The 24,536-nt window shown below is 38.8% G+C and overlaps 1 protein-coding gene across 3 annotated transcripts in view; it reads right to left on the reverse strand.

Moving 5' to 3' along the window:
* LOC113115315 (fibronectin type-III domain-containing protein 3a-like) overlaps nucleotides 1–24,536 on the reverse strand; it is an 81,132-nt gene that overhangs the window by 42,519 nt on the left and 14,077 nt on the right. Inside the window, exons 2-3 of one of the 3 annotated variants that reach the window (XM_026282797.1) lie at nucleotides 15,209–15,371; nucleotides 877–952 (exon numbers count right to left, since the gene is read on the reverse strand). In XM_026282797.1, coding sequence (XP_026138582.1) covers nucleotides 877–952; nucleotides 15,209–15,331 — 199 coding nt within the window. In that variant the 5' untranslated portion in view covers nucleotides 15,332–15,371. Of the gene's footprint in view, nucleotides 1–876; nucleotides 953–5,050; nucleotides 5,284–5,597; nucleotides 5,995–15,208; nucleotides 15,372–24,536 lie in introns of those variants that run through there. The other 2 variants (XM_026282799.1, XM_026282798.1) reach the window with 2 other exon arrangements.

Genomic DNA, 24,536 nt, shown 5'->3' on the forward strand with positions numbered 1-24,536 from the left:
GAAATTGGCGCATGTGCAATGAAGCGCGCCAACACCGAACAGACAAAGGAGCCTCACCTGTGGTGGATACGGTGACTAAGCTAAAGCCCCAAAAAGTCAGCGTTTATTTAACTTTAACTCGATCAATCTCTTATCGACAATTAACCGATAATCAATTCATTGTTTGCATCCCTAAATGGCTACAATAAAAAAATACATTAACTACAATAAAAAAACATATATAATAATAAAAATGACAATACGGCACTTTGTTATTTATCTAGTTCGTGGCTAACAAATTGTTATTTTCACACATTTTACAGAAAATAGCTTACTTCCGCATTGAAAAACAAGGTCGATAGAGCAGTGTATCATCACTGGTTGCAATCAGTGTCATTGTGCTTGTGAATAAAATTAAACTCAGCCTCGTTACATTTGTCTCGGTCACTCATGTTGCCTCAAATAAACAAATCCTACTGAAAATGAAGGACTTCTAGATGTTTGGATGCTCCAAATCACTCTTACTCTTTTTATAAGGGCACACCCATTTTTACTTTACCAAAATCTTTTAATTATAGTTGTATTTCATGAAAATCTAAATACTAGCTTAAAGATAACAACAGGATAGCCTACATTTTAGAGAAGGCATTTATGGACAGTGGGTGTTATGAAAAGAAAAAAAAAATGTTACCCTGAAGTATCGGGGGAACAAAGAGACTCAAATCTCTCTAATCAACAGCTAGAATTTACAGGTATTAATCAGCAATTTAACTCCAGTCAATTACGGGGTTAGTCTCACTCTGAGAGTTACATCATCTGAACTTGTGATTTGGCAAAATGAAATGCACTTGTTCGTAGACTAACGTAATTATGGGTTAAATTACAAGAGGAACGTACCTGTGATACACTGAAACTGACCATCATCTCGCTGTATCGTGAAGGACTCTCCTGGGTTTACTTGCACCAAGATTACCTGAAGAGAGCAAGAAAGATGTTGTTAGAGGAAACCAGCCTATTCAGATCACCTCAAAACTCTTAGCTCAACACATTCCCTTATTTCATAAAAAATGCATAAACTGCTTTGATGAAAGGTAACACTGCAATGAATAAAGATAAACTGTCATGATTTGAATAGCCCAACCTGTAAGGGCTCCATGAATAAAGTCTAACAGGACTAAACTTCCTTCTGCCCTTATCTTGACCTCATCTAATGTCAGCACAGTGCTCCACGTGGCTCAATTTTATTCCAGGCTAATATATCTAGTGTAAAAGCAGCCATCATTCAGCCAGGCACAAACATGCTTCTATTACCCTCATTTTCTCATGGCTATACATAACCGACACAGATGAAAACACATGCACTTCTGAGGGCAGCACAAAATGGAAACATTGTTTACTGCTATGATGAAAATTCTCTGATTCCAAGAAAAAGAAAGGGAAAATAAGGAATATACAGAACACACATACATACCAGCCATGGGATGGCGACAATGTGCTGCATATTCAAAGTTTTCTTTTCTTTTTTAAGCAAGAACAAAAAAGGATGTTTGTGTTTCTTTTGAGATCTGAGAATCAGTATAAATGTCATCAAAACGGATTTGTTATTGCCTTTGTGGCACTATAAACTCCTCCAGTTTTCTGATCAATGACTGCGGCTCAGGGGAATCACGTGTGAATCTTACACGGCTGAATCGTGAAACAGCACAACCTATTTCAGTCATAGTTTTAGCAATATCATCCTTTCATAAAAGGCGCAAAAGAAAAGTAAAGATGTAAATAACACACAAAAACTAATTCACAATCTTTTGAACTCTCCCGTAACACTGTATAAATGACAGTAAAATAATAAAAACAGGAATAGCAAGACCTGAGCTCTTTGCACTTAAGCAACTAGACTGTTCCCTCAAATATCCTTACATTTAACCAACACACCAGCAACCACTTAGAACACCTTAAAGTGTGTTTAAACCATATACCAGGGGTAGGCAACGTTGGTCCTGGAGTGCTGCTGTCTTGCAGAGTTTAGCTCTAACCCTAATCAAACACACCTGAACAAGCTAATTAAGGTCTTCAGGATTACTAAGGCTACAGACAAGTGAGGTTTTTTTCAGGGTTGGAGCCTGCCATAGACTGTATGAAAACATGGATGTAGTGTCCGTGACGTCACCCTCAGGTTTCCGAAGAGCGTTTTTGAAGACAAAAGTGGGCGGAGGCTTCACCGCATGTCACTCCCGGATAATTGAAAATGGGAAAGCAAGTGAAACCACGCCCACCTAGTTCAACGGCTGTGACAGCAGTGGCAATCCACCTGTCACTCAAGTGGCTGCGCCCTTAATAATGCAGAACTTTAAGGCTTAATATAATTTAAACGTATGAGTTTTAACATGGGGAGTCTATGGGATTGACTCCCTTTTGCAGACAGTCCCTATCGGCTAGTTGATGAATTACAGTTTAAATCACTTCCATATGGGCTTCATGAGAGACAGCGGGAGGCTGCCGCTTGGTTTATTCACACAGCGTCTTTATTGTTTGTTGTCGCTAGTCTCTGTACTGTGAGCATCACTCATTACCAGTGCCGAGCTTATAGTGTTATTGGTAGACGACACGTCTGGATATAACTTTAGATGATGAGATCACACATGATATAATTTACTGGTAAAAGATACTGACCTAATTTGCTAGGAATTAGCTTTCACCAACAACAAAAATTTTGCGGTTGAAGAGTGTTGTCACTACTTGCTCATTAAAACATTAACCACATGATCTCCCAATCTACAAAAATAAACTCACACAAACTGGCAAAAATTTCTAAAACCTCAATTCGAGTTTGATAATCAGTCTTCTTGTCCCTCATATTGAACATGCATATTTCTAAAATATATTTAATAGTAGCTTGTCAATGGTGATGGTCAAATTGATGTACATATGGCAGAAATGTATTGTACAATTCAGTTAATGGCATAATCAAACAGACGATGAACGCTTCGAACAGTAGGGCTGGGTAAAAAAAAAAAAAAAAAAAATCGATATCTCAACATTATTCTCTTTTTTTACAGAACGATATAGATTCTTAAATCCCAAGAATCATTTAGTCTAGCCTGTTTTCATTTAATTGACAGAACATTGAAGGGCACTTCCCATCCAGTATATTGCAATAAGCATTGTGCTTTGGTGCTTTAAATATGAAACAAAGTCTCAAGTTTCAATTTATGTCCATTGTACTGCAGTATTCAAACAATAAATGCCGTTTTGGCACTGTTTAATGTGGTGACAGGTCGCTGTAGCACCTCAATTCAACAGATGCCGCAGCACGAGGTGCAAATGAACTTGTCATCCACATTGATACCAGTTTCAACACAAAATAATCATGATTAAACATCCGAAGGTAAATTAAAACAGAGTACAACTTTACAATCTGTAAGTCTCATCTTAGCGCTCAATCAGTGTTTCAGCCGCGCAAAGACGTTAATATAAAATAAACTGTAGTGAGGGACATTTTGCTAAATAATGCACCAAATAACACATTCGTTTGTTTGAATAAATCCATTAATTTTTATGACAGCCACCATTTAAATTTTTATATTTAAAAAAATACAAATTGAAGTAGAAATAGTGTGTAATCGTAATTTTATTATCTAAAAAAAAAATGTGTAATTTTTACAGTTGTATGCTATAGCTTATAAATCAGTTATTTTTAACCTTCAGCGTTATAGTAATGTATTACCAAATGACCCATGTATCTTTTACAGCATCAAAAAAAATGTCCTTGAAAAATTTGGCAAGTACTGTACCTGCTATATATCCAAAAATAAATAATACTGAATTGAATTGCTAATCGAATCAAAAGCTTGTGAATGAGAATCGAATCGTGAAATTTGTGTCAAAACCCAGCCCTAATTAACAGCAATGGTTATATGTTGCAATCAATCTTTTGCACAAAAATGCGCTATTTATACACCACCAAAATCATTCTCTAAATGATAAACATCTACAAATTCAAAAAACAAAGAAGGGAAATGGAGGACTCCACCGTTCAATAGACAGATGCAAATCTCTGACATTAGATTACAAGGATGAATGATGATGAAGTGGAGGGGACAACATCATTGGATGTGACGTCCAAACCCACGTCACTCGCATGGGTCTGAAATGAGATAGAGAAGCAGGTTCAGCACTCATCAGAGTACCACTTGTTCCATGAAATCACTCTGAGTCAGTCTTCCATTGAGCTTTTGTTAAGGCACTATTGATGACACATCTGTCTCGGAGCCGAGCGGGAGCGCTGATCTATTTCAGTAGAGCAGGGGTCTTGATCTGAAAGCCTCCAGCAGGAAATCATCTGACTGGCTGATTTTAAAACATATGCCACCTCTTTCAGCTCTCTCTAGTCTTTGGCTAAAGGTCTCAATGTTTGGGCCTTCCTCATAAGAGGATATGGAATGGGGTGAGTCACATTAAATGCGTCCATGACAAATGTCATACCGAGACTGAGAAATGCACTCTGATATCAGTCAACAGGTATAGAATAAACAAGGAAAGTGTAGAGTCCTAAAAAATGTCACAGTCAAATATTCAAAAACAGTCAAAAACAAAGAAAGATATCCCTTTCGATAAAATCAGGTAATCTAGCATACAGATTATTAAAAAGTTTCAGCATTTTTTTTTAACCCGTGTCTTTTTTAAGCCATGAAAATGTGTTCTCAAAAGATTTCAACTCATAAAAACTTGGAGCCAAAATAGCACAAATAACATGGCATGCCAAGAACAACAGGAAAGCGTGGCTCTCGCTTCATCTGAGGGTTAAAAACTGACAGTCCTTCCGGAGGTTAAAAACAACTGAATGAAAGGACCTCAACCCCAGCCACAAATCAACAGGGACCAGCTTTCGTACATCTCATTCTCATCTAAAAGCCAACAGCAGCAGTCTTCAAAACAATGATAAGTCTATCAGAAAAGAATATTTCTCTTCTCAATAGAGACAAACACAAATTAATTTCAGCCACTAAGCCGAACCTAAAAAATAATAAGCACAGTGTGCATGTCAAAGAAAATAAATTTGCTATTTATTTACCTCGGACTTGTGGTTGAAGTCACAATTATAGCGCCTGAACTGCCACGGCTTGGGGCTCCAACTGCGGGTCTCCCCTAACACAGCCATCCTCAGTACTTCCGTCTCACTCTCTGTTCCCATTCATGAGTGCCACTGAGACACAGCAGCTATCCCTTGACCGCAGCACACACAAACACACGCACTCATACGAGTGTGTTCTCGCTTGGTTACAAGCGCAGCGGCAAAGAGCGAAGCATGAGCAACAGCAAACGCAACGATGGGGGTGGCTGAGGGAGGTCTTATTGGATTAGGTTCAAGCAGCTACATGCTGTTGCATTCACGTGTGTGTGTGTGTCTCGCAATTACTCGTTCTGCTCTGCCTTGCTCACTCCTTTGTTCTGCAACACAGCTGGTTATCCTCGTTCCCCTCTTTCTGATACAACTCTCATGTAGGTACTGCATTAGACACATTCTCCAGGTCCCTTTCCTATGCCAGCATGCAGATTTTAGACAAAGAAATGCGTTTACACACGTATGTGTGTGGAAAAAATACTGAATCTTCACTTACTGTAGCACGCATCTCCCTCTCATCCAGCCACAGCTGCTTCAACAGGCTGGCCGATATTTTAAGGTATCTGGTATCTGGTACCCTCCCTGTGCTCCGGGGGTCCGAGCCACCCTTCTCCGGCTTCACCCGGTGCTCATGAGATTGGAAGGGCTGTGCGGCGTGTTCGACACATGCGGGCCTGTGTGAACTCTTCACCCTCCTGAGCAAAGCCCTGGCGAGAGGAAGGGATAGAGGTCTCGCCTAAGTGCACTAGCTGGAAGCCGTTCACAAGATAACAGGAGCGAAGCCCATGTTTGTGCTCTCCCTTTCTCTTTTTTAAATCTCTCCTCCTGCTCTCTCTGCAGTACATGGACAACTCTCTCTCCCTCTTCTCTCTCTTTCTGGCTCCAACTCTGCCTCACCACCACCGCCAGTCTCCACGGCAACCCCTTCAACAAATAAGCCCTGGCGATGTCCGCAGCATGCCACCAATGAGGAGGACAGCTAATCGCCCGTGTTCTGCTCACAGGGGGAGGAGGAGAACGAAAAGGAGTGAGGGAGGAAGGCCACGGACGAGTGGATGCAATTGCTCTTTCCTTCGAGGGTTTGTAAGTCTCACCTCACCCTCTGTGCCACACTGGCATTGACTCGTGACTGTTCTGTGGCGAGCGTATGTGTGTAAAAGCGAGTGCATATGGATGGCGTCCAGACTTTGCAACACCTTCAGGTAGCGCCAAGTACTGGATTGGCATGGATTCAGCAATTAAAAACATGGATAGGGGTCTCAAGTTATCCTCGACTCCTTTGTTCTACATTTTGCTTTGGTGACGACAATAGTGAGGGGGCACAGAGTGACACACGATCATTCACTGACAGACACACACACACACACATCCTCCCTCCCCCTCAAGAAAGAATCAGTCGTCCTTTCTATTCTCCATTCACAGAGAGCCGCTGCTTCTATTAATACCATGATCGATGTACAAGGAGATGAAGTTGGGGTAGTGCAACAGCTTCTTTGGTGTGGAGGAGCGCCTCACCTCTATTAAAAGCACTGTGTTTTGGTCTTCCCACTAGAGAAGACAACATTGTAAGAGAGGTGTGAAACAGACAGATGAATAGGGGTGATATCCCTGGATAATATGAAAAAGATCAATTAAGTTTGTCCTTCATAATATTAAAAACAAAACGGAGGTAAAAGGCGGCTTAAATTTCTTTGACATTTCTCAAACTGCAAAAAAAAGTGCTTCTTATACTATAAACAGTCATTCATCCTGATTTATCCTAATACAATACCTTTTAAGTTTTTCCATCTATTTAGTTTGTATCTGAACATATTCTGAAAGCCATTTTTTATATATATATATATGTGCAGACTATAAATTGGGGCAGTAAAATGTCAGAGATAAGAGATTTAGTATCCAGGTGGTAGAGTGACAATGATTTGCACGAGCAAAGATTAGCAATGGGAACATTGTTTCTTTAATGCGTCATGGCCAGGCTGAACTTGGCAGGTTTAGGCACAAGGCCATCAGGAGGTGGGGGGGGGGGGGGGGGGTTGCGAGATTGATTAGCAAACACAGCTACAGTGGTTAGCGCTGGCTTTATTACCCTGGAGATGGTCCAGTGGTGCCTTTTGCGTTCACGGCTGTTAGCAACTGACGTCTGTGCTACTCCGATGAGTCAGGGCTCAGGTTCCTCACTATCTGTTCATCTTTAATTGTTTATCATGTGGCAACGTGGCACTGCAGCGGAGCTGACACGAAACAGAAATATGTGACGTTGAAGAGGAGCCTCCGGATGTCAGAGCCATGCAGAAAAGAGCAAGAACCATAAAGACATGGTCTCAAACAGCCTCAGGTATATGACTTCATGGTGGAGGCATAATCTAAAATCTCTATTGCTACTGAATTCAACTCTTCTCTGGTTCAGATGGCACAGATTATCAGCCTAAAACTACTTTATTTCCTCTAGCATCAGCTAATGCCATACTAACTGAATTGTCAAGCACAGACATACCCAGGCCTCTGGCACTTTGTGTGCATCTGGCTACTATTGAAAAGCAAGAGACCTCTGCAAGCTCTGGCAGAAGAGCCTTACAGTGACACTATACTGTAGGAAGTATTGATTTACATAGCAAAGAACTTCAAAACACTGATTTGACTGATGGTTACTGAGGATGACGGTTCTCTTGACAGTGCCTTTGGTAAGAGTGGGTGATGCTGTTGGTCCTTATAAGGCCTTTTGACAAATGACAAATAAGGCCTTTTGCAATTAGTCATTTCCTTCTTCCTTGATTTGCTCTCGTAAAGCCTTATGTGGTAAACCGAGGCTCCCACTAAACATTGTCAGCTTGAACAAAGGTGTCAGTGAGGAATTTGATGGTAACCAGCTTAATTTGTTATTCAGTGCATTTGACAAGTAATTACAGGTGATTATCTATAGAAAAAGCTATTCGAAGAGAAAGCTTTATAAATATAAGATTTGGATGCTAAAACAATTAATGTAAATGTACAGCAGGGAAGCTCTCATAAAAGAAGCTCTTTTGAGTAGTAAACGATCAATGTAAAACTCTTAACCCCTTTTCACACTGCACATCGGACCCGGCATATTGCCGGAACATTGCCGGGTCGCCTTTTGTGTGAAAGCAACCACGTCCCGGGATTGATTCCGGCATTGAACCCAGGTCTGGGACCTGGTAACATTGCCGGGTTTGACCCGGGACGAGCAGTGTGTGAACAAAAGTCAGATCTAATGCCGTGTCGAAGTGATGATGCGCGTTATTGTGCGACTATTTTACCGGCTGTTTTGAAGAAAAATCAACGTTCACGACAAAAAAATGTGCAAACCGTAATGAAGCAGAGATCAGTTAGTTCCTCACTTTCCGCGCTGACGCCGAGATCGTTTGCTTGCTTCAGTGGAAGTATAACGTGCCTAACGATTTCGACTCGTACATTACACGTCACGCCCTGATGTCACGTGTCGTTACGGGATCTTTATGGGTTGTGTGTGAAAGCAAGCACATATTCCGGGTCATCACTGGCAGTGTGAAAGTGGAAAATCTAGCAACCCGGGAACAATTGCCGGAACACTATACCCGTGTATTTGCCGGAATGCCAGTGTGAAAGGGGCTTTAGAAGCAACTGTTCTCTGACGGTCAACTTTCTGCAAGGTATGACCTTAACCTTTGAAGGACTACATAGAATATATTTCCCCCAAACCAAAACCTGCTTGCATCAAAGCTGGACTGCTATCTGCAATTTGTATTTCATGTCACTCAGTACAGGTAAAGCTGAACTAAAGGTGAATGGGAGAGAAGCAGCATTGTACGAAGTCATTGTGTGAAAGCAACCACACTCTATTGATCAAACTCCTTTAACATGATGGTGCTGACAAGAGTGAGAATTCTGCTCCACAACAGTGAATGGGAGATGGTTATGTGAGATGACTTTGTCAGCTCTACAAAGAATTGTCCATTTTTTTTTCTCCTATTAGGTGATAAGTGAGACACCCACTAGAGAGAGGGAAAGAGAAAGACAGAAACTCATTGCTATGGAAACATTGCTTAGTTCACCAATGAGCACAGGGAGGAGTAACGTGGGGACAAAGGGAAAGATTAATGTTTGGTTCAGCCATTTTATGGTTTCAGAGGGCATGGCTCGATGAATGTCCGTAATTCAGACTCTGTGTGGTATCACGGCCACTACACATGAATCCACCCACAGCTCTGGCCTTAGGCCCAGCTACGTGTCTTCTGTCCACCTCCTCACGGCAGGATGGCGTTAAGTGAAGCGGTGGGGGTTATTCACTTTCATATCACCCCACTGACGCACTCAATATAAAAGAGTCTCATTATCCACATCACAGTGGGGGTCATTTCTTTGTGTGCTAAAAAGCCATTTAATTAGGCAGACTAATGAAAAAAAAAAAAATTACAGTTGGAACTATGATACACATTGTGATGCACAGTGATTTTGTAATTGGATCAAGAATAAAACTGTGAAGAAAGGCCCAGAGTTTCAGTGAAAAAAAAGACTGAACTGTTATAATCAGTTTCGTATAATCAGTATAATCAGTTTCATGATTCATTTTTGTCCAGAATGGTGATTCGTACAATTAACGCTTACTGGGAAATGTCAGTTTCAGAGATTTCCCCTTCTTTATTTCTTTACAAACTGAACTGGAGAGTAAATGATAGAAATGTACGATGTGTGAGAACAAATAACATACTTAACCAATTGTATTGGAACAGCACTAACTGCATTTATGAATCAATAAAAGTAAACGTTTTGTCAACTTTATGCAAAACAAGCTTTCGCTTCACCTTCTTGGTTAGTTTTCCTCTGCGGCAAGTACCATGTTTACCAAGGAAGAGTGTACAAGATCAAAAGGAAAGTGAATCACAAACACATCAGTGCTTTCTGGTCGATTTAAAGCCATTCATACAAGGGGCTTTTTGGCACAACTAACACAACTCCGTTCTTATCCAGAACAGACTTCCTGCAGAGTGGTCTATTCTACCCTGCTTAGTGTCTTTGCTCTTAAGGTAAGCCTGACTGCTGCTTCAAAAAGCCTTGTGCACATAAAACCAAAGGTTTGAAGACCACATAAAAACCTGAAATGACCTGAAGCATAGGAAGGAAAAGGCAAATAAATAAAAGCGTAAAAGGCCAGACGTCAGTGTTAGACAGCTGCAAGGAGGACGAGGAAGTAGGGTTCCACCAAATCTTTACAATAAAGAGAACAGCTGGGCACCTGGGCTATTAGTAAGTATATTGATTAACAACAGCCTGATTCATCTTGCCCTGGTTCTAGCACAGACAAACAAGCAGGCAGGACTGCAGGGAGTAGATACGAGAGACATAGGTGGTGTAGTCTGAGCGGCGAGGCAGGAGGGAGAAATTAATAGGAACTGTGAATAATTGTGCACATACTCCACTTTACTTTCATGAAGGAGCAGCAACGGTGTTGCCAGGAGGATGCCACACTGATATTTAGCTTACCTCATTTCAACTGCGATTGTCAAATGCACAAGTGCTACGGGGCACAGAGAAGAGGGAGGAGGGAACCCGGTTGCTGAGTGAAAGGTCAAGTCAGAGGCATAAGTCAACATGGCACATTGTCACTACTGTTTTCGCCAGGATGTGTCACGGACACTCAGGACTCAGAGAGAAAACTCCTGCCATTGGTTTCGTATCCTCACGTTTACCCAGTCTCACTTACACTAGCACTTTTCCTCTGACACGCAGACCAGCTAACACCAGGAGTCACTTAGTTAGACTTACTTTACCTTGAGCCCTCCCTGTTGCGAACATCAAACGCACACCTGGAGAGGCGCCACGGTCGTGATTAGTTGTAGGCGTAAAAGGCCACATATTAAGAAAAATGCCAAGGGCACAAACAAACACGAAGACGGGCAGACGCTTGCGTGGTAATTAACACTGAGCTAGTGCTAGTCCTGGCTTTTCGCACCAATAAAGATTCATTTGTATTCTGGCACTGCAGTAGAGGCGTGACATGAAACCCATCATGCTATCACTTGCATATCTTGATCTTGACAGACGACATCTATCGGTTCCCTCATGGAAGAAAGCGTCTGCATCCTAATCTTGCTTTCCTCAGCCTACAAAACTAAGAAAAGTAGGATAAGGCTTAAAAAAAAAGCAAAAGGCATCATACAGATTCCACACTCTATGGAAGCCATTTCTACAAATGAGTTTGCTTGGCAATGCACTTCCATAACCTGTGGTTTCATGAATGAGGCGAGCAAGAGGTGATAAAAATGAACGGGAATGAAAAGGGTCATAGGAATGGAAGATTGGAGCAGGGGACGGTGCGTATGCATTTTCTGCCTCTTTAAGTGCTCAGCCGACCATAAGGATGATTGGAAAGGGCTTGTCAGGTGATCGCCGCAGGGAGTTGAAAAGTCAATAACACACTAATAACAACACGGCCTTGCCGAGCCTGAACAGATTTCCAGTACGTACAGTGGATGAGTAAAACCTCCTTATCTTCCAGGATTCTTCAGACTTGATGGTTTATACCTTTAAGATATCGGAAACAGTGGTTTACACTCATGAGTGCACTATAATTTGCCAAACCACAAGTGTAAATAAGAGTGCAATTACTCATTGCAATTTAATGGTAATTACCAATAAGACAGACTGAAATTCAGCTTCTAAAAACAAAACAAAAAAAATATATGGCATTCGAACAAAGTGAAAATGCATCACTTTCTTGGGAATGACAGTGACGGTCACTTAAAAGAAATCAGCCTGACGTCCATGAAAGTGACAGCAGTGGCACCCAGCCTAGTCACGGCCAATAACTCTCACCATGACAGCCTTAGGGAGCAGCGACGGATGGACAGCTCCTCTCCATGGCCTTTACTCCCACTATCACACGTCTCTGTGCTGGGGCAGGGTCAGTGACGTAAGGACTGGCCAGAGCCACAAGAGCTGAGACCGACCCTTTGGAAGCTATGCCACTCCTCATGTACGATGGCAGTATAGTAACACTTTAAGCATGCTAATATCACAAGAACAATTGCACTGCAGCAACTGAAAAAAAAGCCAAACAATCCATATCGAAGATATTTTTTATTTATTTTTTAAAAAGAAAATGGGCACCGTCATGAATAACACAATTATCTTAAATGCATTTTTCTATTGCCCTCTTGTTTCACACACCATCCATGACGTAGATACAACATCAATTTTGCCACCCTATTTATTTATTTATTTGAATTTTTAAGGTTTTTAGGCTGGACCCCAATGGTGAATAACTTTCCGGATTTAATTTTAAGATTTTCACTAAATACTCTGCAGTTCCCTCTAACTATATGGTGTTATTAGTTTTGTTTTTTTATTCTTTTGCCATTTTTGTTATTATTATTATTAGTAATAGTAGTAGTAACATTTTTAATTTTGTTATCTAGTGCTGGGCAAAGATAAATAATATTTTTCTCTTGTACATAGTATATATGTGTGCGTGTGTCTATATATATATATATATATATATATATATATATATATATATATATATATATATATATATATATATATATATATATATATATATATATATTTATTTATTAGGGGTGTAACGGTTCACAAAATTCACGGTTCGGTTCGATACGATACACTGATGTCACGGTTCGGTTCGGTACGTATTAGATACAGCAAAATGTAAAAACATCTCAACTTTTCAGAATGCCGCAAGCGCACCGCGGGTCATGTGACAAGAACTAACCAATCAGCTTCATCCTTTCCCATAACAACGTTGAAAGCTCAGCCAAGATGAAGGAACAGCTGATCATAGTTGTATATGGATTGCAATTTTGAAGTAAATTTAGTAGCAGAGCTACTGCAAGCGATTTTTAGAGCTGCAAATCTATTTATCCTTTGCTGAAATTTCCGCGTCTCATGGAGAGAGTATGTCATTGTTGCTTAGCAAAGACAGACGCCTCAGGGGTGCTTCTGCCCGAGCGCTTCGGAAAGGAGGAGAAAGCGGCGTGACTAGCGTTTTCCACGCGTTTTTAGGCACGATATGTGAATGGCCCCTAAGGCGCTCGCTCACTCAGCATGCGCTGAAGGCTCGTTGCAAAATGTCTAATGCATTTAACAGACCAGAAATAGAAGATCCTCCAATAACCAACAGGTCTGGTGTTTGGGTGCACTTTGGATTCCCTGTAAGCTATAATGGTGTACCGGTGTCTAAATACTGCGAGGATAGTTTGTTGTGTGCATGTTTCTCCTTTTTTTCGTCTTTTCCCAGATACTGACACAATAAGGTGATGTCAGCGTAAATGAGTTGACGTTTCAAGTATTCCTGCTGGTGTTTTTTTTTTTTTTTGTATTCCCGCTGGTGTACCCTGTTGTCATGAAGCAGATGCGACATACCGTTGTTTTTTTATCCACCACTCTCTTGCCATCACCATTATAGCTTAAAGGGAATCCAAAGTGCCCCCAAACACCAGACCTGTTGGTTATTGGAGGATCTTCTATTTCTGGTCTGTTAAATGCATTGGCTATTTTGCAACTAGCCTTCAGCCCGTACTGAGTGAGCGAGCGCCTGACTGAGTAGCCTAACATAAACATATAACTATAAGTTGGTGTTTTTTTCTTCTTCGGGGGTGTCAGGGGCGTTGCCTGTTACGTCGTTTGGGTTATTGGGCTACCTTGTTGAACACATATCAATATATTTCTCTTTTTTTTTTTTTTCAAATATAATTAATTAGTCCAACGAACCGTTCGGTACATAATGCGTACCGTGTTCCGAACCGAAAGCCTCGTACCGAACGGTTCAATACGAATACGCGTATCGTTATACCCCTAATATATATGATAGACACATGCATGCTTTACATATATAAAAATATGCGTTTAAAAATATATATGTATCTGTCTGTGTGTGTGTGAAAAATATATTATATATGTTAAATATATTTATATAATATAAAAATTAAATGAATATAAATATATATATATATATACACACACGTGAATATTTTCTAAATATATATACTGTATGTGTGTTTCTTTAAATACACACATATAAATACATACATTACACAGTACACTCACATATATTATATATATAAAAACTTAATTCGGATGTGATTAATCACAATCAATAGTTTCCCAGCACCATTTTATTCATGAATTGATCATAAAAATTAAAAAATGCATATATAGATATCTTATTTAAATTACATTCCTTGCCTTTTTATTTTGTTGGATGTTGGTTATATTACTTATTAGCTGATAATTTTAGGAAATAATAGATCATAATGAGAAGAACACATGTAATATTAGGTAACAGCAGAAGCTAATGACAGGAGAACTGATAAGAGTGTAGAAAAAGCAAGGTTGTATTAAACTGATGCTGTGCTGTTTGGTCGGGAGTCGTTTAATAAATCTCTTTGAATTACACTCCACCTTGTAATCTGCTTTATTATTATTTGACTCCCATCCACTGGAGACTAAAATGCTGTGGATACCAAAAATAATATTTTCATTATTTGTCTCTCAAGTCTTTCTGAACTGCCAAATCTATTTTTCCCGATACTGGTCTATTTATTTAGAAATTAATTTTGATTAAAACTGTATTTGAATAATAAATAAGTTTCTTGACTCTTAAAGATTAAGCTACTGCAAAAGTAACTCTGTGGTTTTAAAAGTATTTTTATGTATCTGTTGCCATCAAAATGTGACCACCGATCAAGCCATTGGACGTGATTGACTGGACATCCCTAGAGAAAGTGTTTCTGAGCTCTGCAGCATATAAGGCAAATAAAGCTGAAAAGTTTTTTTAGAGTAAATTGTGGAAGTGTCACAGCTCCATAGTTATCAGGGCACAAAGTACAAGCATGCCATTTTATGCATTTTTTTATGTTTTACTACAAAGTCTAAAATAGATTAATTTAGAAACACACTCTTTCTCGTATATTATCATTATTATCAACAGGCAGACCTATCTCAGCTTGCTCTCCTGGGTTCAACAGAACCATATAAGTGAAATTATTTCAGCAGTCTGCTGGGTAGAAAATTGCTTTTTCTGCGGAACATAGCTTAAGGACTTAATAGAGAACACACAAGTGAGCATGAAGAAACGATGTGGATTTATCTTACCTGTTGTGGTCCATCTCCGTTGACGATGTTGGGGGGGTGCTGCGGTGGAGGCGGGGAGGTGAGCATTGGGATGTCTGGGCTGAGCAACTGGTCGGACTCCAGTGGGGGGGTGTGGTCAGCCATGACTCCCTCATCCACACTTCAGGAGAGGCACTGCTTGCTCCTGCAACCACAAAGGATACTGTCTTGATTCAATTCCTCTATTAACAAGCACGTGTTCAGAATAGTGTTGGGCGATATGGTTATTTTTCAAATCGTCATATCGTCAGACCTTGAGATCGAAGATACACAATATTATCGTGCCCGGGTGGAGCAAAAGAGAGACTCTTTTGTTCCTATCATAGCATAACTATTTGGTGTTTTAAACCTCGCAGGTGCACGAGAGAGAGCCTATGGAATCATCAATAATAAAAATAAAATACTTTCAAACATACTGATAAACTAACATTAAATATAAAAATACTGTATTTAAAACAGCTAGTTCATATATAGTCGGACGCAACTGTCATATCACGCGTCCTGTGACAAATTTGTCGCATCTGCGCACGGAAGTTATCAGTCTAAATGTTCTGTAAAGAGGTCTGATGCTGTGTTTCGAGATTAAAAATACAATCTATTTGATTAAAAAGACCGTAAAAACACTAATATTGTAAAATATTATTATACTTTAACTGTTTTCTATTTTAATATATTTTAAAATGTAATTTATTTCTGGCAAAGCTTAATTTTGATGGCAAGCTTAATTTTAACATCCATTACTTCAGAAAACATTCTAATGTGCTGATTATTATGTTGAAAAGAGTTGTGCTGTTTAATGTTTTTGTGGAAACCATGATACAAGTTTATGGTTTCTTTGATTAGAATGTATATTAAAAAATGTAAAAACAAAAATTGCATTTATTTGAAAATCTTTACTCTCACCTTTTATCAATTTTTAACAATCCTAAAGTGTTGGTAAAGTAATTCTAAAGTCTTAACATCTTTCAGAAATTAAATCTTACCGAACCCAAACATTTGAACAGCAGTGTTTCCTATAAACAACTCTGTAAAAAAAAAGTGAAATATAAAAGTGCTATATAAAGTTCATTGTGGAGATAATATATAATCTAAATTATGTTTCCAAACATGATCCTCTCATTAGCCTGTGAGAATCATTTTTTCCTTTGCTCATGAGGTCATTTTTAACCTTACAAACACAGTGGTATGGACACCCTTTAGGCTTGACTTTTAATTTCACTATTGAGTTTACACATAAGTTTATGGGGGAAGAACAATAAAAATACAGTGTTTCCATTGACTAATTTGTGCTCTATTTGGCTTTTATAGCCAGGAACTCCGCAAACTCAGGGTTAGTTGTGGTTTCAAGCATAGAGTGGGACGTCAAACGCAAGAGGGCAGAGAGGCTTTTCGTCACTTCTTTCTTATTTTAGAATTGTGCAAAAGAAAAAAACATAACTTATTTTAAGCTCCATTCATTGTATTAAGGGACTGTTTGACCTGTCTGGGTGCCATACAGCAGAGGAATGAAAATGTGCCATTTGTTCCCTGCCACGTCCACATAAATGCACTCTGAAATGAATTCAAATGAACTAATCAACTCATAGTATGGGGTACAGCCCATGTTAGCACTCTCTCTCTCTCTCTCTCTCTCTCTCTTCTATGCATCAGGCTTGCAATGAGTCACAAGCAGAAGGTAATAAGGAGGAAATGACACGTGTCCTTGAAGCTCATTAGTATCTAGCGCATGCGTTCTCACCGGCCGCAATGATCAGCCTAATCCATTAGATAGTCCCCTACTTAAACCCACACACAAAGTCAGGTTATATAGGTGATGCTCAGTAAGATGAATCCTGCTAAGACTTGACAAACCTCTTTTCAGCAGACACAGGCTTTATGAAAATGAGCAAATGCAGCACCTGCACTGTCAGTAAGGTATTAACAGCGTTACAGGTTTAATTCAGGTTGTTTACTCAACAACAATGTAGTCAGAAACGGAACAGGGTTTTCCTTGCGGTTTAAAAAAGTTTCACGTATACACTACAATGTTTTCAAAATGATTAGTGTTTACACATATCAACAAAAACTGCCAAAGACTGTGTATTGTGTATGCCAGGCCAGTAGTTGGCGCTGTCACGTTGTTAGTAAACAGTACCTGTAGGGTAGTGACGATTATATGTTGTATATATAATCGATTATATGTTGTATATATACATAATATATGATGCCCCTCCACTGTTGGTTGGAATATTGAAGTAAATCCACACTTTGCTGAAGAAGCATTAACAAAATCTTGAGCAGCAAAAACTATTATTGTGTATGTTTGTTTGTGCTTGCCTTTAAAATCGACACGTACTGTTCATGTCTACATACCTTACTCGAATTACGCATGCGCATGACGTCACCATTATCAAAGATTCCCGTTTTGGGAGTTTACACGGAAACGATAATATGGTATTTTCTAAATATATTTTCAAAAATACACATTTTCAGTCCCCAAAATATTTATTCAAATGACACTGTTGTGTAAGCGAACAGGGAAAACAAATTAAAAGTTTCCTTCTTTTGGCTAAAAACTTTGTTTTGTAAAAGGCCGTCAGTCAGACTTTTTGTACTTTCATTCAAAGTCAATATAAAATAAGGTATTGAAGCCATTTCACAAAATTTATATCCTCAAAATATCAGGAGACTACCATACTCTGTTGTTAATCGTAACCTTTAATACTACACTAATGTGCAAGTAACAGGGCTCCCTATATAGTTTATACCATTAGATTATAGATTTTTTTATTCTTAAGAAAATTTTAATTATATTTAACTTAAAGAGATCATATAATGCGATTAAAATTTTCCTTTCTCTTTGGAGTGTTACATGCTTTTCTTGCATAAAGAAGATCTGCAAAGTTGCAAAGACCAAAGAGATATTTTTATCAAAGTTAATACTCTGCCACACACCCCAAAAATTGTTATTAGTATAAGTATTTGCTATTTACTGTTCAAATGCCATTCGTCTCTCGACTCTGTTCCCCTTTCGGGCTTAAACTGATGGTAAAACTAAGGAAATAATTATTATTTTTATCATAATTATAATTTATTTAGAAAGATGGCCAATCACAATTCACTGGATCAGTTGGCCAATCAAAGGCCAAGGAGGGACTTTGTAGAAAACTACATGTTTGAGTGAGGTGGGGCATAGAGTACCTACAATAGTACAGTATTTGAAAAATGATGTGTTTTTTTTTTTTAACATTAAAGCATGTCAACATATTCTTTTACACTGAATACACAAAATAATGATCTTAAAAAAAGCATCATATAAACCCCTTTAAAGACAGGCAGAGTAAATACACACACACACACAGACAGTATACAGTATATGTTAGGCATGTAATAGTTAAAAAAAATTGGACGGCTTGGTACATACAATATTCAGTAAGTATGCAGGACGATTGAATTAAATTACACGCCCCTAAAATTGAAAACATGAGTTTTCAAACATTTGACATAGTTCAGTAATATCACACAAGCAAAAGTTTTCACACGAATATTTGCAATTGTGTTATTGATTTTATACAACAGTTCAATCAACAAGAAGTTCATGATGTTTTAGACAAAATGAGTATTGTCTGTGTTTGCTCAATTTCACCAATGAAAACAGTTTCAAACAAAGTCACAGCAGAACTGATTGGCCTTTCGTAGCAACACACACCAATGTTTCATTATTAAAGGGGGGGTGAAATGCTCGTTTTCACTCAATATCCTGTTAATCTTGAGTACCTATAGAGTAGTACTGCATCCTTCATAACTCTAAAAAGTCTTTAGTTTTATTATATTTATAAGACAAAGATAGTCTGTACCGAGCGCCTGGAGGTGTGACGTGTGGGCGGAGCTAAAGAATCACGAGCGCGAGTAGGCTTTAGCGTTGAGAGCGTTTGGAAGCTGTGACATTACCGTGAGGACAAAACCAACCAAAACAAACCATGGCTAACAGTCAGATTCAGCGTATATTTATGATCCAGAATCAGATCCAGAGGCTGAAATTTAACAAGAGCAGCATCAGCAACGACGTCTCTATGTGGTATGTATTGAAACTGTATATATTTGCTTAGCGGTTTTGGAAAATGACTAAGTTCCACTTTATGTCGTCTTTTTTTTTTTTTTTTAAGCTGTACATGTGGAAAGTGCAGTTTGATGAAAACATTGCATGTTGTTTACTTGATGTGCTTACGCGGCGATACCTAAGTTAACAACACAGAGATATTTGAAGCAGTTTTACTCACCGCCTGCGGCTCCAACACACGATCGTGGCCCTTTTTCGTTGGGACTGCATTATCCTTAAGAAATAAACGATACACAAATCCGGCGTCAAAATGGACCTTGTTTGTAAAACAAGCATCTGGTCCCTTAATGCTGTTTTTTTTTTTTTTGGTAATCTGTGCAGGGTTGTCTTGCCCTGGCAACCAAAACCACACTTCTTTTGTGACAATTCGGTCTCTCGCTCTGATCAGTGAATGTCTCTGCTCTGCTATACGGGAGCGCGCTCTGCTCTTTCACCATTTACCATTTTCACAGTACCAGTTTGAGTGATTGTGTGTGTGAATTAACGTAGACTAACCATGTTCCGTACAAAACGATGTTCCGTACAGGTGATGTTTTAGCGCCGATTGCAGAATAATTACAGTTCGTACATAAACTATATATCTGTGTCATCCTTATGTTTCTCTCTTTCACTCCCGATCTAAACAGAGCCCCATCCGCCGTTTGTTTCAGTAATATTTGAGTAAGTTTGCTCGTTGCGCCCACCGCGCTTGAAAATGGACAGTGGGGAAGATTTACTTCAAAACTTCAGCTTGGGAGGAAGACAACTAGAGCAGCGAAAATGTACATTTCTATTCCACTTATGTTTCTCAAAGTACTACAGCCTTTATTAAATGAATATTATGTTATCACAAATTGTTAAATATATTACTTTTTGTTGAATAAATGCTTTGAAATGAGTGTTTAAGCATCGATTGCGGGCGATAACCACTTAGCGTCACCCTCACCTGAGACTGGCGGCAGAGATCTCTTACTTTATGAAGTTTTCACACTGGTTAACCTTTTTTTTTTTTTTTTAATTAATCAGTGCCCTTCTCGTTTTCTGCATCTTCAGAAAGATAAGGAAATTATGTTCTCTAACCTTTCACATAGTTCATGCTTAACTCACATGTCATAATTAATATCACGACACAATCATGCCTAACTCGCATGCGGCCTTTATTAAAGCAGCCATTAACTTGTATTTTGATCAAATAAAAAGGTAATAATCTTTGATATTTATTGGAATTATGTTTTCTTGCAGTTAAAATAAATAAACAGCTCTCTTTTGATAAGTTAAATGTCCATTTTCGCCGATAAAATCAAGTAATAAGCGCTGTACGGAACATCATTATAAGCCTGTACGGAACACCGTTAACCCCATCATCTTCCGTACACTGGCGGAGGTGGTACTTTTCCCCAGTTTTCTCAAAAACTATTGGTCCTAAAGACATCAATCAAAGTGTAGACTGTGTAATAGGTATTCCCCCGGAGAATGAGCACACAAGCATGCTTGTATGTCTTTTTACAACGGAGGAGTGGTCACTGGCATGCGGTGAATAGCGAAAAGTGTACGGAACATGGTTAGTCTACGTTAGTCATACCGTCTCTATATTATTGTGAAGCTGTGGGTTGTATAATAATTGCTATAATAAGTTTTGAGATTCTAAGCTACTTTAGTGATAAATCACAGGACAGCGCTGACAACTGCGTTCCTCTGTGCGCGCGATCTTCACAGCTGTTTATATTAGTGTTCGTGCACAATGCAGTTGCGCGAACATGGGAGCTCGATATAATAATACACATCCGATCGTCTAATCGCTTGAATGTCCAAACCATAGAACAAATACAACTGACAAAGTTTAGCAAGGCTCACCGCTCACGCGCCATCACTATGTGTTGAACCGGCGTTCACCTCCATGTTTTGCTTTTATGCCACTGACTGGAAGGGGCAGAGTCATGTGGCTACACACGCGGTAGTATGTTTTTTAAGGGGGAAGTATTAACAGGATTAAAAAACCGACATGGGAAAATTAAGTCTGTTAAAGGCTCTGAATTTCGGTTTCGATTACTTTTCGATTAATCATCCAGCCCTACTTCATAGCCTTATTTATGCAATTATCTAATTGCAGTGTAAATGCATTCATGCCACCACTGAAAAGTTGGTGTAAATATACCTAAAAGCCACTTCAGATGCAGCTTCCGAAAACAATGTTACAGCCACATTGTTGCCTTTAAAATTTGTGTAAAATATTGAAAATGTCCAAAATTTTTCTGAAGCTACATTTCTGTACTGTATATGCTTTTCTCATTTAACCAAATAATTACTTTAAACTTTAAATTGGCCCAAACCGATACATCATGTAATTAATTCGATTAGAAACTAACTGCTTGACAGCCCTTATTATACTTTTAACATTGAAAACCGCATCTGCAATCTAGTGAAATTCTGTGACCTGCTACACTGCCACACTGATTTAACAGGCAGGTAATTCCAGTGCACAAGCATTGAGTAACGAAGAAAAGGAGAAACAACATACTATGTTGCTATTCAGTTGTAAACCTGCTATTTTGAAACTTGCAACACCATAAGAGGCAGTCTACAGCAGTGGGGTAAAAAAAAAAAAAAAAAACAGCAAGCAGGTAGAAGTTAGCGCTTACTCTCTCTGAGCACTACAGCTGAGTGCTTTCTGTGGTCTAATTCCTCCTCTCAGCAAGAGAGCGGATGACGCTAACAGTGGAGCGTGGCCTAAGGGTGCAAATCTGTTCTCGGAAGGGCAAAAGGTCAGACACTAGAGGTGACAGCTTCCCATGAAGAAGCGTAATGAGAAGGTGGGTGGGGGGGAGGGTGTTGCTAAATAACAGTCCTGCATTCAGTCAAACTGTAATTGTTTCAAGTGATTACGTGGCAAACTCCTCTAACCCATCTAAGAGCACAAGGGAGAGCTCTTACTGCAACTTGGTAGTAACCTGAAAATGGCGGTGAAAATTATGGCGTTTCATCAGCAGGAAGTGTGGGGGAGGAGTGGATGACTTCAGAGATTAGACTACAGCACTTGTTTTATTCAGACACCATTACATAAAAAAAATAAAAAACAAATTAAAAAAATAAAAAAGTTCTGCGCATGGCACTGTTTGTCATCGATGCCTACAGGGGAAACCGCTGGAAATTTCTAGGGGAAATAACAATGACAAACCAGATTTTTACATTTCCAAAGAAAATGTAAGTGCTGCTTATCTGCAAAAATTTCCACCTTGATGCTAGGGCCATTGCCTGAATGTTGCTATGTGAACTACAAGAAATATTAAAAGCTTAAATGCAATATGTATGTATTTGAACTGCATATAAAATTACCATTCATTTGGAATGCATGGTGACCAACTGTAGTGGGCTCCAAAGTTGAAAAAAAAAAGACATTCAGTTGCTTTAAAATGCATTCAGTTCATTAGTTCTAATAAAGAAATCTGACCTATTCATTTTTGTATGACTCAAATATGAGTCATATTGTATTACTATATATTAAAACTGTGTAAACGGATGGAAATTTAATATGTACTTAAAACACATAAACCTTATGCTTAATAAAAAGTAAGAGCTGTGTGTGTATGTTGGATGAGTTTCTTTAAAATGTTCAATAGGGTTATATGGGTTGTAAATTATTTCAGCTCAATTATGCTTATCACACTACTAATAATTTACTAATCAATATGTAAATATTATTTTTAACAGGCAAAAAACGTGGTTGTGAGGCTCAGAAGGGAAAATCCCATTTAGTCTATGAGAGAACAAGAAACTTTTAAAGTTTCTGTGGCCTTTCTGATTTAGCTTCAAACGAGAGTTGATGTTTCATGATGAGGGATAAAAAACCAAACTGCCTGCTAAGAATGCCATCATCAGAAATCTTTCTTATTAAATGCTTATTAAATCTTTCTTATTAAGTGGCATATAGTAAGTCAAAACTTCCATGACATTAGCTCTGTTTACACCCAAACATGAGAATTTAACTTATACACAAAACTTGAATATCACATAAAACATTTGTGAATAAATCACTGTTTTCATTCAACAAGTCAAAGAGAACACAATTATCAGGGATTACTGACTTTATATATTTGAATGTTTGATAGACGTGACGCCGTTACGTCATCGCCAATGATGTCATTACGTCGTTGGGTAAAAGAACCGCTATACTGTTTTTTTCAACCGGTTTATTGAATCAAACATCTGAAAGAACCGGTTCGTGGAAAAGAATCGAACTTCCCATCACTAACAGCGAGTGAGGAGGTGGGTTAATAACGAGATAAGCGATTATGATTGGCTAAGACAGAGTCATGTGTTTCATGGTAGCCAATCAGAGACTGGCAATCAGTGTTTTTACACACATGCCAGCACACGTGTCAGCAGTAGGGCTGGGATAAACGATTATTTTTTAAACGATTAATCTAACGATTAATTTTTTCAGACCGATTCGATTTCGATTATCTCAACATTAATTGACTACTAACAATTTATACATGTTGATTTACATATCTGAATGAAAAAAACATGAATTCCTTAACATTGCAATAGGTTTATTGCTCTTAAAATTACAAAATAAGAGACTGTGTAAAAATGCATTACTTTGCACTTGTATAGAGATAGCATTCAATAAAACCTTGAAGCCTTGAAAACACATAGCTTACTGAAACAAGCTTCCTGAACACATAGGGCCTAGCTTAGCTTACTGAAAAAAGTTCTCCTTTCTGATGAAAATAACAACTTGATGTCTAGCATTCAATAAAAAAGGTCACCCAAAATACTTGTTTAGAGCAATTGAAAGAATACAGTAACCAATGTAAACTTGAGGGCTTTAAGCTAATACAGAGAGTGCTTTTTTCAAAAATAAAAAATAAATAAAAATTAACAATGGGAGCCAGCAGCCTGTCAAAAAGCTCTGAATGCTCCACGTGAAACTTTGGCCTTCTGCCCTTTGTCTAATGATTTTGGTTAATATGCACGAGGGAGAGAGAGAGAGAGAGAGAGAGAGAGAGAGAGAGAGAGAGAGGGCAAGACAGCGATCGTGTAGATTAAAGATTGTGAGCGCGTGAGCGCGCGTGAAACTTTGGTGTTTCGCCCTTTTTCTATTGTGTTTAATGATTTTGATTAATATGCACAAGGGAGAGAGAGAGCAAGAAACGCTCGTGTTGTTTGAAGACTGTGAGTGTGCGCTCATTGGTTATATAACGTTGGACAGAATGTTGATCCGGCCATCGC

Source organism: Carassius auratus, chromosome 15, assembly GCF_003368295.1.
Source record: "Carassius auratus strain Wakin chromosome 15, ASM336829v1, whole genome shotgun sequence".
NCBI classification, from domain to species: Eukaryota; Metazoa; Chordata; class Actinopteri; order Cypriniformes; family Cyprinidae; genus Carassius; species Carassius auratus.